This window comes from Dama dama, chromosome 11 (genome assembly GCF_033118175.1).
Source record: "Dama dama isolate Ldn47 chromosome 11, ASM3311817v1, whole genome shotgun sequence".
Taxonomy (NCBI): domain Eukaryota; kingdom Metazoa; phylum Chordata; class Mammalia; order Artiodactyla; family Cervidae; genus Dama; species Dama dama.
Window position 1 is genome coordinate 31,538,472 of NC_083691.1, and position 14,171 is coordinate 31,552,642.

The following is a 14,171-nucleotide window of genomic DNA, read 5'->3' on the forward strand; positions in this document are numbered from 1 at the left end:
ATGAAGAGCTGAAACTTTGATCATGAAAGGGTGGCTCTAGCGGTGCCCATGGCCTTTGAAGTGTCATATCTTCACAGTCTCCAGTTTGTTGCTATGGAGACCTTCCTCATGACAATGTCTTTAAAAAATAAAACAAAAAACCCTACTTTATTATTTCACAATCTTATGCATTAGACAAGCAGCATTTTAACGAAAGCCGTTCTTAAGATATGAACTAGCGGTGATCGGCATAAAGTAGCCAGGAAGTTCCTGCTGTTTTAGGCATTTGCATTTAACAACATTAGAGGGTCACACAAGTACAGAGGCCCAGTGGAAACTCATGGAGTACTGACAGCAAGCCCGAAATCCACTGTGGGGAAAAATGGGGTGGCAACTGTTAACGGTGATGGACTGGTCATACAAGTCTATGAGGCAGCTGCTCTTGCTAGCCCCATTGTACAGATGGGATGGCTGAGGCACAGAGAACCTCAGATCAGCCTCCTAGTAGTCTGGCTTCAAACCTCTTCTCATAATTGTGACACTGTTCTGCCTCTAATAGGAGAAATGGAGGCTCTGCTTTAAAGCCCAGAGTCTCAGCCCCTGTCTCAGCCAGCTTTGGGCATGTTCCCCACGTGGACTTCTACAGTGAGTGTGGCCCTATGACCAGGGCCCTCCAATTTGATCCTCTGAACCACGATTACCAAAGTTTCCATTTTGGCCTCCTCTCATCAGCCCTGGAGGACTCAGGAGCAGCTTAAGGTGGGCTCTCTTAGAGCAGCACCCATGGGGATACTCAGGCCAGCATTCCCTGACCAGGTCATCTCTGTTGTCCGACTTTCAGACTCGGGGAAGGGAAGCTCCTCCTATCAAGCTACCAAACCAAAGGTTCCCAAGGATGCTCAGAGATCCTGGTACCAAAAAGTGGCTGTTTTATTAGCCCTGATACCACTCATAATGTAACAAATGGGGCTCACACCCTCTGGATGGCATCAAGTACAGTCTCGTCCCCAGATCTTGTAACAGAGCAAGAATCTTAGAGAGCGAAGCAATGGAATAATCTGCCTGAGCCAGAAGGATGTAGCCTCCTGGGCAGTTCTGGGCCTCAGAGACGGAGAATTTGCTCCTTGGAAGAAAAGCTATAACAAATCTAAACAGTGTATTAAAAAGCAGAGACATCACTTTGCCGACAAAGGTCCATATAGTCAAAGTTTTCCCAGTAGTCATGTACAGATGTGAGAGTTGGACCATAAAGAAAGCTGAGCACCGAAGAATTGATGCTTTCAAACTGTGATGCTGGAGAAGACTCTTGAGAGTCCCTTGGACTGTAAGGAGATCCAACCAGTCCATCCTAAAGGAAATCAACCCTGAATATTCATTGGAAGGACTGATGCTGAAGCTGAAGCTCCAGTACTTTGGCTACCTGATGCAAAGAACCGACTCATTAGAAAAAACTGTGATGCTGGGAAAGATTGAGGGCATGAGGAGAAGGGGGCGACAGAGGATGAGATGGTTGGATGGCATCACTGACTCAGTGGACATGAGTTTGAGAAAACTCCAGGAGATAGTGAAGGACAGGGAAGCCTGGTGTGCTGCAGTCCACAGGGTCGCAAAGAGTCAGACACAACTGAGCAACTGAACAATAACAAAGGTCCCCACCTGGGCTTCCCAGGTGGTGCTAGTGGTAAAGAACCCGCCTGCCAATGCAAGAGACATAAGAAATGGGAATTCGATACCTGGGTCGGGAGGATCCTCTGGAGAAGGTAATGACAACCCGCTCCAGTATTCTTGCCTGGAGAATCCCCATGGACAGAGGAGCCTGGTGAGCTACAGTCCATGGGGTCACAGAGTCAGACACGACTGAAGTGAGTTAGTTTACACAAGGTCCTCTCCAGCGGTGTCTTCATCTTCTGCCCGTTCCCCCTGACAACTGCCCCCATCCCCAAAGCAATGCTCCTGGGTCATTTGGCCTGAGGCGCTAGAGGAAGCCAGGATCAAGAGCAAAGCCGGAGAGCTCTGCTGGGGAGACCTGCATTGAGGCCTCTGTGTTGATACCCGGGTTTTTCCTGCAGGACCCTGGGCAATTATGTAACGATTGTGGGTTTCAGTCTCTTTGTCTTCAAAGTGAGAATAATAACTCTCTCTAAATTAGAGTCATTTCATGAAATGAAATAGCTGATGCATATAAAATGCTTAGGGTAGTACCTGATACATGTATGTTCTAAACATCATTGCTATTAGCCCATCAACTCCCACATCAGTGACCATGAAGTCTGGTTATTCATTCTCCTGATATATATTTGGGTCTACACAGTCAATATATATTTAGGACTAGATCTTTTTTTTTTTTTTTAGTTATTATTATTTTTTTTAAATTTTGGCTGTGCGGGTCTTCATTGCGCTGCTCAGGGTTTTCCTGTTGTGGAGCTCAGGCTCTGAAGTGCACAGGCTCAGTAGTTGCCCACAGGTGGGCTAGTTGCTCCAGGGCACATGGGATCTTAGTTCCCCGACCAGGGATCGAACCAGTGTCCCCTGCACTGGAAGCCAAATTCTTAACCACTGGACCACCAGGGAAGTCTCAGGGACCAAGTCTTTCTTTAACAATTTCTCCTTCTTTATTACTGGCCTCTTTTCTTCTTCAGTCTTGTTTTAATTATTTTGAAATGCACATACTCTTGCATACTCAGTCTTATCTTAAACTGCCTTATCATATTTGAAGTAGAGTATCAATAAAAGAAAGAACAATAATGAATGAAGACTGGGCTGCTCATTCCTCACATGGGAAGACCAAGACATAGAGAAGTCAAATCTCTCACTCAGAGGTCCTCCTACCAGTTAGAGGCAGATGTGTAGTTAGAACCACATAGCTGCATGACTCCTCTCACCTGATGGACCAAGCCAGGCTTCTAATTCCAGGAGTGAAGCCTGGGACCATCTCGGTGGTGGTTAAGGGCAACGATGAACCCATATTTAGCTCCAACCTCTGTATCAACTCTGGTAGCTCAGCTGGCAAAGAATCCGCCTTCTATGTAGGAGAAAGAAAGAAAGAAAAAAAATGAAGTCGCTCAGTCATGTCCAACTCTTTGCAACTCCATGGACTGAAGCCTACCAGACTCCTCCATCCATGGGATTCTCCAGACAAGAATACTGGAGTGGGTTACCATTTCCTTCTCAAGGGGATCTTCCCAACCCAGTTATCGAACCCAGGTCTCCCGCATTACAGGCAGACACTTTACCCTCTGAGCCACCAGGACCCCGGTTCAATTCCTGGGTCAGGAAGATCCACTGGAGAAGGGATAGGCTACCCACTCCAGTATTCTTGGGCTTCCCTGGTAGCTCAGCTGGTAAAGAATCCTCCCGCAATGCCAGAGACCTGGGTTCCATACCTGGGTTGGGAAGATCCCCTGAAGAAGGAAATAGCTACCCGCTCCAGTATTCTGACCTGGAGAATTTCATGGACTATACAGTCACAAAGAGTCAGACATAACTGAGTGACTTTCCCTCACTCTGTATCAGCCTGACTTTGTGTTCTAGCCTGCAGGGTTTAGGAAGATCACATAGCCAAACAACAGCTTTATCATTGTTTCTGCAACTCCCAAACTTATGTCTAATTGATGATCTTGTGATCACATGGATTACCACTACACTTCTTCTGCATTGCCACATCAATAAATCAAACAATGTCATTTGGATTTATTGCTAATAGCAGAATACTTCCAAATACATATGTACATTTTAGATGTATTTTTGAAGGAAAGACTTCCTTATTTGCTTTGCATGTTGAGATCTATAAGTCAGCAGAAAATAAATGTGTATTTATTATTGCAAGAACAAAACACTATAATAATTAAGAATGCTTGTGGGTTGCTAATTTTCATCTGAAAGAAAGTTATTAGCAACTTTAAGTATTTAAATGGGGAAAACAGGTTGACAATACTGAATATTGTGAGAGTGTACTAACTAGATAATTTTAGTAATAACAGTATGTCCTTTTTGAACCAACAAAGGTTTGTAAAAATTGAATAATAGTGCAAGGCAGAATAATGGAGAATATAGTCTAAATCAAATCTGTTTAGAGTTGTTTGTGGTACTAAGCAAAATAAGCTGTAAGAATTATATTTCATTTTGGGTAATTTAACTCCACTCAGTCTGTGACTCTCGCTTCCCTGCGGGGCTCAGTAGAAATCAAGTCCCTATTTAGAACTGCAAATTTGCAGCACAGCGATGGCAGAAGGGATCTAGCAGCTGAGAATGCTGAGCAAGACTTAATGAACTGAAATGGCACACCTTCAACATGTACTCAAAATTTTCACAATAAAACGTAGTTATGGTTTCCAATTAAAGTTCAGATTTGTCCTGGTTTCCCAGAATGCCTTCTAGGGTGGTGCTCTGTGCTTTAGGATTGACTTTTGCTCAACTGCAGCATTGCTCCGCGAAGCCGCAAAGCCTGTGTGTTTGGGGCAGCCCTGGATGTTAATGGGAACAGGAGTTTACATGACTGTGCTCCCCTTTTCTCTTCCATTCTCTGCTCACCTAGCAGGGAAGGGCCAGGGATTCCTGTTTCATGTAGACTGGAGAGGGGAGCAGATTTTGGTACTCAGATCTCCAGAATCTGGTTCTCAAATCTCACAGTGTGCTCTGGGAAGCAGACTAGAGATGGATCCAGGAGTGTGTGTGTTTCCCGAGATGTGTTATCCTGTGGCTTTCCAATGGCAAAGTGCCAGAAGTGCCAGAGCCCAAAGGTGGGGGGCATGGCGGGTCACCTTCCTGTCTTTTCTCCCTCTCCCCCCCACACACAGTTTGTGAAGTTCGCCAACATTGAGGAGGACACCCCGTCCTACCATCGGAGCTACGATTTCTTTGTGTCTCGCTTCAGTGAGATGTGCCACTCCAGCCACGAGGACTTGGAGATCAAGACTAAGTGAGTATAAGGCAGGAGCATCAGTGGGTCCTCAGAGCTCCCAGCCTGGACTGCGTGTCTAATTTTACCACATTTACCACAGCTCTGGTGTTGTTGGCAGGGAAAAGGTTCGCAGCAGGACTTAGACGAGTGCGTGGGCAGAGTTGTGCTCCCAATACATGATTTCTAAAGGAATAGCCTCAAGGGGCAGAAAACAGAGTGAGGTGTAAGGTCATGGTCCTCTGAGCCCAGTCTGAGAGCCAGTCACACACACACACACACACACACACACACCCGTGGTCTCTTTTGTTCAGAAGTGCATGCACTTACACACCCCAGAAATATTCCCACTTACCACTCTCCATCAAAATGGTGTGTTAGTGTTAGTCTCTCAGTAGTGTCTGACTCTTTGCAAACCTATGGATTGTAACCTGCCAGCCTTCTCTGTCCATTAAATTCTCCAGGCAAGAATACTGGAGTGGATTGCCATTCCTTTCTCCAGGGGATCTTCCTGACCCAGGGACTGAACCTGGGTCTCCTGCAATGCAGGCGGATTCTTTACTGTCTGAGCCAGCAGGGAAGCCCACAAATGTACACCCAAAGATAAAAAGCCAAAATCCTCGCATTGGTCGATCCCTGCTGCCCTCCTGACTTCATCTCATCCCCTCTCCCACTGCACATTACCCTTCAGCCACACAGGCTTCTGTGCTGCCTGGAAACACACCAAGGACATTCCTGCCACAGGGCCTTTGCACTGTCTGTTCTTCTGCCTGAAATGCTTCTTGTGTGGATCTGTACAGCTCACTCCTTCACCTCTTCCAGGCTGTGCTCAAATAGCCCCTTGTCAACAATGCCTTCCCCTGAAAATTCCCACATACCCCATCCCTTTCTCCCTCATGCTGCTCTATTTTTACTTCCCCTTCAAACATGTTTCATCATTTGCATATGTCTCTCTTCATTGTCTATCTCTCCCCACTACAATGTCAGCTCTGTGAGGGCAGGAATCAGTTTCATTCACTCAAGCATGCCAAGTGCCTGGAGAGCAGCAGGCACTCAAGAAATACTTGTTGAGTAAGTGAATGAAGGAATAAGTGCTTCTCAGATGGACATCTTAAATGACAGAGCACACTTTTACACACACACATGCACACACACTCATACAAAAATACTTCACTCACAGAAATAGACTCGTTGACATAGAAATTAAACCCCTCAAATAACATCACAGAGAAATTCACACAAATATAGGCTGACACAGATAGACAAATCACGACACAGCATCAGGCCGATGAAGCAGTACCTTGGTGTTTTGTGCTAAGCATCGTCCTTGGAACTGAAAGGTGCAAAGGATGAAAAGTAAACCCCTGCCTATGAGGAGTACGTTATCACCTCTGGGAGGTGATGGGAAACCAAGGAAAAGGAGGCGGGAGGAAGGAGAAGGGCTGAGCCATTCACCTGACAAAGCTTCAGGAGCCGGAGGAGGCAGGGGCTGGGAGGCTGAGGCTGGGTGGCCAACACGCCCACAGGAGACCAGTTCTCCATGGCTTTTTTCCGGAACTCAGCTGCTGGCTCCTTCCTGCATCACGTCAGCACCCCAAGGGACTCGGAGTGCCACGTGGTGTGTGATGGCAGGGTCAGGGAGCCCCGTGTGCCCTTAATGACTGCTTGCAAACCATGGCTGATGGTCTGGGTTGGAGGAACCCCAGGATGCAAACCCCTCCATCCCCCAGGCTGCCAGTTCCCAAAGCTTCTCAGCCTCAGGACTGCTCTGGGGCAGGACCCGTGTGACTGGCCGGCAATATCCCGGCTCCCCAGTCTCCCCTCTCTGGAACCAGCCAGGGGCTCCCTGGGGCTGTGCTGCTGCAGTGCCTCTGTGAGGCCGGTGGGGGTCAGGGGGAGGAAGGAGCCCCCTGTCTCCCCAGTGCTGATTCCCGCAGCAGCCAGCTCACTCCAGATGGCTGTGAAGAGGCAGAAGGGGATGGAGCAGGTGGGGTGTGTCCAGAAGCAGGTGATGAGGAAGAGGCAGGGCCGTAACCAGGTGTAACTGTAAGGGATGCTGACCACACAGGCAGAGCCCTGCTTTGGGAAAGGGAGGGGAGGGGACACTTCTCATGCCGCTCTACACGCACTCACACACATACACCATCACACACATGCATACCATCACACAACACACAATTGCATACACAACCACACACATACATACAATGACATCCACACACACAGTCACGTTCACTACACAAACCCATGTGTCACGTTGTGTTAGTTGCCCAGTCGTTTAGGACTCTTTGCAACCCCATGGACTGTAGCCCTCCAGGCTCTTCTGTCCATGGAATTCTCCAGGCAAGAATACTGAGGTGGGTTTCCATGCCCACCTCCAGGGGATCTTCCCGACCCAGGGATTGAACCTGGGTCTCCTGCATGGCAGGCCAATTCTTTACTGTCTGAGCCACAAGGGAAACCCACACGCAATCACACACCCATACACCTACAACTGCGTACATATACACAATCCACAGCAGGAGGGGAGAAGGCGCAGTCACACCACGTCCTGACATGGACAGTGAATGGACACTGGGAAAAGGGTGCTGAGGTGTGCTCCTGACAGCTGGGTAGTGCCCTCGGCACCCACAGCCTGGCACCTGCCACCCATGGAAGGGAGGCTGAGGGGTGAGAAGCGATTCTCCCTTCCTCTTGTCTCCCATCCATAACCTCCCTGCATCCTTTCTCCAGGAGCTCTCCCCTGGTCCTTTGCAGCCTTTGCAGAGCCCAGAGCTCCCTTCTAAGAACTATCCTTGGGTCTCGTAAATAGGGGTGTGGGTGTGTGTGTGTGTGTGTGTGTGTGTGTATAATCCCCTTGGGTTCACACTCTCTGGGTCCCCTGCATGCAGGCAGACCTCCACTGAGCCCATTACAAGCAGCAGTAAGAAGCTGCTTCTCCTTCAGGCCCAGTCAGTCAGCGCCAGGTGTCATGGAATGAAATGTGTTCATATGTGGAAGGGATTCTGGGGAAATTGAAAGAGCGAATAAAAATTAATTCATAGTCATGAAGAGCGAAACCCTGAATAGAAAATTTTCCACCCCCCGGGCCTGGTTTCCCTTCCAGCCAGACTCTCTTGGGTGGGACAGGAGTCCAGCATGTCTGGGATTTATTTCTGGACTGCACGACAGAGAACCTTTCACCTGAAGCCAACAATAGTTAACAGAACTGTATTCCAGTTAATTTTTTCTCCAATCTGAAAAGCCTCGGCTCAGGGTGCTGACTGGGGGTCAGGATGGGAGTAGCTGAGTGTTTGCCCAGGGAATCTGTGTCCATTGCCAGCAGCCTAACTGATCCTGGGCCAGGGCATCTTGGTACATTAGGCAAACCCCACTACCCATTTATGTTCTCTGGGTTAAAAAGCTCAGCATAGCACCCTGGTGCGCATGTGCTCAGCCTCTCAGCTATGTCCGACTCTTTGCAACTCCGTGGACTGTAGCTCTCCAGGCTCCTCTGTCTGTGGGATTCTCCAGGCAAGAATACTGGAGTGGGTAACCATTCCCTTCTCCAGGGGATCTTCCAGACCCAGGGATTGAACCTTGGCAACAGCACTTGAAACTGAAGTTGAAGTTACAAATTGCAACTAAATGTTTAGAAAAACTGCTCAACTCCAATAAGGGGTATAGGAGTTGAAATGGCTACAAGATGTGAGGATTTTTCTGAGCTACAAAATTAGAGCAGTTGTTTAAAATGAGATCCCCAGTGCTGAGGCAGAAACAGAGAGGACAGCCGTCTCCTGCAGCTTGTGCGATGGGGGTGGGGGAGGAATCTGGCAAAATTGGGAGCCTTTTATTTCTTATCGTTCGATTCAGTAATTCCATTCACAGCAATGATTTGGAATGTAGTAAAGTCGGACTTGGCTTGGCAACTCCAACTGTGCAAGTCAACAACAACAAAGCATTTTATAAAAGGATGTCCACTGTAGCATTATTACAGAAGCAAATTTAGAAACAACCAATGACCAATAGGAGACTAGTTTAGAAAGTTCTTATAACAGTGTATCAAGTAACCATTCAACGTGTTTGTGAGTTAATGATATAGGAAAATGCTTGTAATAGAATGCTATGGGTGAAAAAAACCAATACAAATTAGATATGCAGCAAGTTCTTTATTCTGTTAGATATTATACACAGAAGAAAAGCAGGACACCAAAATGCCAATGATAACTATCTTTAAGTGGTGATGGCGGGGGATAAATCATCTTTGCACTTTTCTATAATTAGCATGTTTTATGTTATCATCAGAAAAAGGTTTGGTTAAAAAAAGGAACCTCAGGATGAAATAAACAGCCAGGAAAGAGGGCCCCCCCTGCAGGGCCGTCCTGTCACCTGGGTCAGCACAGTGGATACTCAGGTCAGTGCAGTTCAGTCACTCAGTCGTGTCCAACTCTTTGCCACCCCATGGACTGCAGCACACCAGGCTTCCCTGTTCATCACCACCTCCCGGAACTTGCTCAAACTCATGTCCATTGAGTCAGTGATGCCATCCAACCATCTATCCTCTGTCATCCCCTTCTCCTCCTGCCTTCAATCTTTCCCAGCATCAGGGTCTTTTCCAGTGAGTCAGTTCTTCACATCAGGTGACCAAAGTATTGGAGTTTCAGCTTCAGCATCAGTCCTTCCAGTGAATATTGAGGACTGATATCCTTTAGGATTGACCAGTTTGAGCTCCTTGCAGTCCTAGGGACTTTCAAGAGTCTCCTCCAACACCACAATTCAAAAGCATCAATTCTTCGGCTCTCGGCTTTCTTTATAGTCCAGCTCTCACATATATGACTACTGGGAAAACCATAGCTTTGACTAGATGGATCTTTGTCAGCAAAGTAATGTCTCTGCTTTTTAATACGTTGTCTATGTTGGTCATAGCTTTTCTTCCAAGGAGCAAGTGTCTTTTAATTCCATGACTTCAGTCACCATCTGCAGTGACTTTGGAGCCCAAAAAATAGTCTCTCACTGTTTCCATTGTTTCCTCATCTATTTGCCATGAAGGGATGGGACTGGATACCATGATCTTAGTCTTCTGAATGTTGAGTTTTAAGCCAACTTTTTCACTCTTCTCTTTCACTTTTATTAAGAGGCTCTTTAGTTCTTTTTTGCTTTCTGCCATAAGGGTAGTGTCATCTGCATATCTGAGGTTATTGATATTTTTCCCAACAATCTTGATCCAGCTAGTGCTTCATCCAGTCCAGCATTTCGCATGATGTAATCTGCATATAAGTTAAATAAGCAGGGTGACAATATACAGCCTTGACGTACTCCTTTCCCAATTTGTAACCAGTCCATTGTTCCATGTCCAGTTCTAACTGTTGCTTCTTGACCTGCATACAGATTTCTCAGGAGGCAGGTAAGATGGTCTGGTATTCCCATCTCTTTCAGAATTTTCCACAGTTTGTGGTGATCCACACAGTCAAAGGCTTTGGCATAGTCAATAAAGCAGAAGTAGATGTTTTTCTGGAACTCTCTTGCTTTTTCGATGATCCAGCGGATGTTGGCAATTTGATCTCTGGTTCCTCTGCCTTTTCTAAATCCAGCTTGAACACCTGGAAGTTCACAGTTCACATATTGTTGAAGCCTGGCTTGGGAGAATTTTGAGCATTACTTTGCTAGTGTATATAAGTGCAATTGTGTGGTAGTTTGAACATTTTTTGGCATTGCCCTTCTTTGGGATTGGAATGAAAACAGACCTTTTCCAGTCCTGTGGCCACTGCTGAGCTTTCCAGATTTGCTGGCATGTTGAGTGCAGCACTTTCACAGCATCATCTTTCAGGATCTGAAATAGCTCAAGTGGAATTCCATCACGTCCACTAGCTTTGTTCGTAGTGATGTTTCCTAAGGCCCACTTGACTTCACATTCCAGGATGTCTGGCTCTAGGTGGGTGACCACACCTTTGTGGTTATCTGGGTCATGAAGATCTTTTTTGTATAGTTCTTCTATGTATTATTGCCACCTCTTCTTAATACTGCCTTGCTTCATTTTGTACTCCAAGGCCAAATTTGCCTGTGACTTCAGGTATCTCTTGATTTCCTACTTTTGCATTCCAGTCCCCTATAATGAAAAGGACATCTTTTTTTGGTGTTAGTTCTAGTCTTTTCATAGAACCATTCAACTTCAGCTTCTTCAGCATTACTGGTCGGGCATAGACTTGGATTACTGTGATATTGAATGGTTTGCCCTGGAAACGAACCGAGATCATTCTGTCATTTTTGAGGTTGCATCCAAGCACTGCATCTCGGACTCTTTTGTTGACCATGAGGGCTACTCCATTGCTTCCCTTGTGGCTCAGCTGGTAAGGAATTCACCTGCAATGGAGACCTGGGTTCGATCCCTGGGTTGGGAAGATCCCCTGAAGAAGGGAAAGGCTAACTTACTTCAGTATTCTGGCCTGGAGAATTCCATGGGGTGGCAAAGAGTGGGTCTCGACTGAGTGACTTTCACTTTCATTAGAGACTGTACCTGTGCAAAAAGGGTTCACTCTGTACTGTTACTCACATGTCCTCTGATTTCTCAGCCAGTTTAGTCCCAGCCAATACCCTCTTGTGCCCGAGAGCCTGACAGCTCTGTGCCTCCCCCTCCAGATCTCTTCCCCCTGTAAGTTGCCCTCAGCCCTAGTTTCTGCCTTGTCAATTCTTGGCAACCCTTTGGGCTCTTATATCTTAGTCTCAAGCTGGAGAAAACCCAGCTGGGTACTAAGAAGCCTGGAGAAAACTGGTACCTTAGGGATGAAACTTGGGTGGTACAGGGCAAGGGCAATCGAGGAATCTCCAAGACAAGCTGGAAGACAAGGCTTTCAGGCAGCCAGCCAGGAGGCCCAGTCACATGAAGAGTAGAAGGTGGGCTCCCCTCTGCCTTTATGGGCCTCTATAAACCCCTCGCTGTGCTCCCCTCCTTGTCACAGAAGCTGGACTTGCCAAGGTTTGCAGACGTCATGGCCCCTGTCTCCCTTTTCTTTACAGAATCCGAATGTCAGGCATCAAAGGTCTACAAGGGGTGGTGAGGAAGACTGTGAATGACGAACTGCAGGCCAATATCTGGGACCCACAGCACATGGACAAGATCGTGCCATCGCTGCTTTTCAATCTGCAACACGTGGAGGAGGCAGAGAGGTGAGCAGGCAAGGGAGCGGCTTGCACGGCCACTCTGTAGCCCTCTCAGGGTGCTCGGCAACAAGACAGCAAAACCCAGCTCCAAGGCCAGGGATCTTGGCGTTTGTGGCTTGTTCCGCAGCACATCCAAAGCTGGTTCCTTTGGAACGTTAGCTCTGTCCTTCTGCCAGCCCTCTGTACCCCTTAAGGTCTGCATTCCTGAAGGAAAAGCAGTGATGGTGCTGGGCTCCCTGGGGTGAGTGTGTGCTGAACACAAAGAACCAAGAGTCGGGTTTCCTCGGTCTTTCAAGAAGCAGCAGGACAAGGAGGTTTTTAAATGCCAAAAGAACCCAATGCTGGGAGTTAGGACAAGAGGAGAAGCAGGTGGCAGAGGATGAGATGGTTGGATGGCATCACTGACTCAATGGACGTGAGTTTGAGCAAACTTCAGGAGATAATGAAGGACAGAGGAGCCTGGTGTGCTGCAGTTGATGGGGTTGCAAAGAATCGGACTTGACTTAGCAACTGAACAACATTTCAATTTGCTGAGGACGGCCCTTCTTCTCCCTCATTTCCCAATGGTATTTCAGGTCCTTAAAAAATGCCCACCAGCAAGCAGCCATTTGACATGAGCTCCAGATATTAGATTTTAATCTGGGAACCCCCAGACATGAATTCATTCTGTTCATGCCACTTGCTCTTTCCCTCTGTGAAATGGGATGGAGAGAAAGGTTCCTGGTGCTGTCCACCTCCGCTGTGCATTACACCAAGTGAAGATCTGAGTTCCCCACTTTCTTTCCATTGATACTGTGTTACTAGAGCTGGTTGGGAAATTTAGTATGCCCTCTGGTGGTTGTTCCTGGAATAGCATTATCTCTGACAAGCTCCTTGGTGGTCTCAGGTGGTCTAAGGATGAGGGATCCTGGGACTCCTGTCCAGATCTGAGCCCACTCCCTGTGACTCAGGTACCACTGAGTCACACCCAAGCCAGCACCCGTTTTTCCCTCCTGAGCCTTTCTTTTTTTCCCTCCTGCTTTTTGCCCTCCCTCCTCTCTCCCCTTTTCCTTTCTCCAACTCTGCTTGCATCCCTCTCTTCTTATCTCATCTTTTGTCCCTTCCAAAGCCTTGGGGGCATGGAGATACCTGTAGTCTGCACCTCCCCAGGTCCATGGTGCTCAGGGCACCTTCCTTCCCACAGAGACCCATCAGGTCTGTCCCTAAGGTGTCCAGAAAAAGAACTTTATCCCTCCTCCCGCCATCTTCCTCCACTCTGGGCTTCCTTACCCCATTTAACTTCTGAAAACCTGGCCATCTCCCTGTGACCTTGCACAGCCTACATCAAGTTCCTGCTTGTCCTCCTGGGTCCATTTGCATGAGGGAACCACAGAAAGCCTGCACAAAGCTGACTCTCAGACTGTGCATTCCATCCTTCTTCACCCACGGGCTGTGTGTTTCCGCAGCCGGTCCCCCTCCCCTCTCCAAGCACCAGAGAAGGAGAAAGAGAACCCGGCAGAGCTAGCTGAGAGGTGCCTTCGGGAACTGCTGGGCCGGGCTGCCTTTGGCAACATCAAAAACGCCATCAAGCCTGTTCTCATGTGAGTGTCCCCCTTCCCTGCCCACCGGCCTCCAGCTTTGAACTGTTTCAGGTCCAGCACCTCCTTGCTGACTTGGGAGGAGGGAAGGAGGTGTCACAGTTGAGGGGCTGCGGCCAAGTTGGTCCCTTCTCTGTGTCCACGTTCTTCTGCATTGTGGCATCAAAAGCTACCATGTAGTGGCCAATCACAGTTTTGGGGAGAGGAGTTGGCAGGAGTCCCAAGGCTAAAGGAAGGTGCTTGGCTTCATTCCTAAGTCCACAGCCACAGACCCTGTTTCTTGACTTCTCGTGGTTCTCTCACCTGCACCTGAAAGCCCTTGCTACTTACCTGGAAGCTTCAAGAGGGACTGGGTCTCTCAGGACAGGTTATGTTCCCACCAAGCTTCTCCTCCTTCTTCGCATCACCTGCATTTCATAGTTACTCTCCACGTTTTTTCCCTCACAGCCATCTGGATAACCATTCTCTTTGGGAACCCAAGGTGTTCGCCATCCGTTGCTTTAAAATCATCATGTACTCAATCCAGGTATGATGGTTCTCCAGGTTCAGCTTGTCCCCTTGGTCAAGGGTACCCCTGGGAG

The 14,171-nt window shown here is 47.8% G+C and overlaps 1 protein-coding gene across 6 annotated transcripts in view; it reads left to right on the plus strand.

Moving 5' to 3' along the window:
• The window catches only part of EFR3B (EFR3 homolog B), a 95,484-nt gene that overhangs the window by 59,185 nt on the left and 22,128 nt on the right, over nt 1–14,171 (plus strand). For 3 of the 6 annotated variants that reach the window (XM_061154940.1, XM_061154941.1, XM_061154942.1), the window contains exons 5-8: nt 4,776–4,897; nt 11,870–12,019; nt 13,459–13,593; nt 14,038–14,116. In XM_061154940.1, the coding sequence (XP_061010923.1) occupies nt 4,776–4,897; nt 11,870–12,019; nt 13,459–13,593; nt 14,038–14,116 (486 nt within the window). The remainder of the gene's footprint in view (nt 1–4,775; nt 4,898–11,869; nt 12,020–13,458; nt 13,594–14,037; nt 14,117–14,171) is intronic. The other 3 variants (XM_061154943.1, XM_061154944.1, XM_061154945.1) reach the window with 1 other exon arrangement.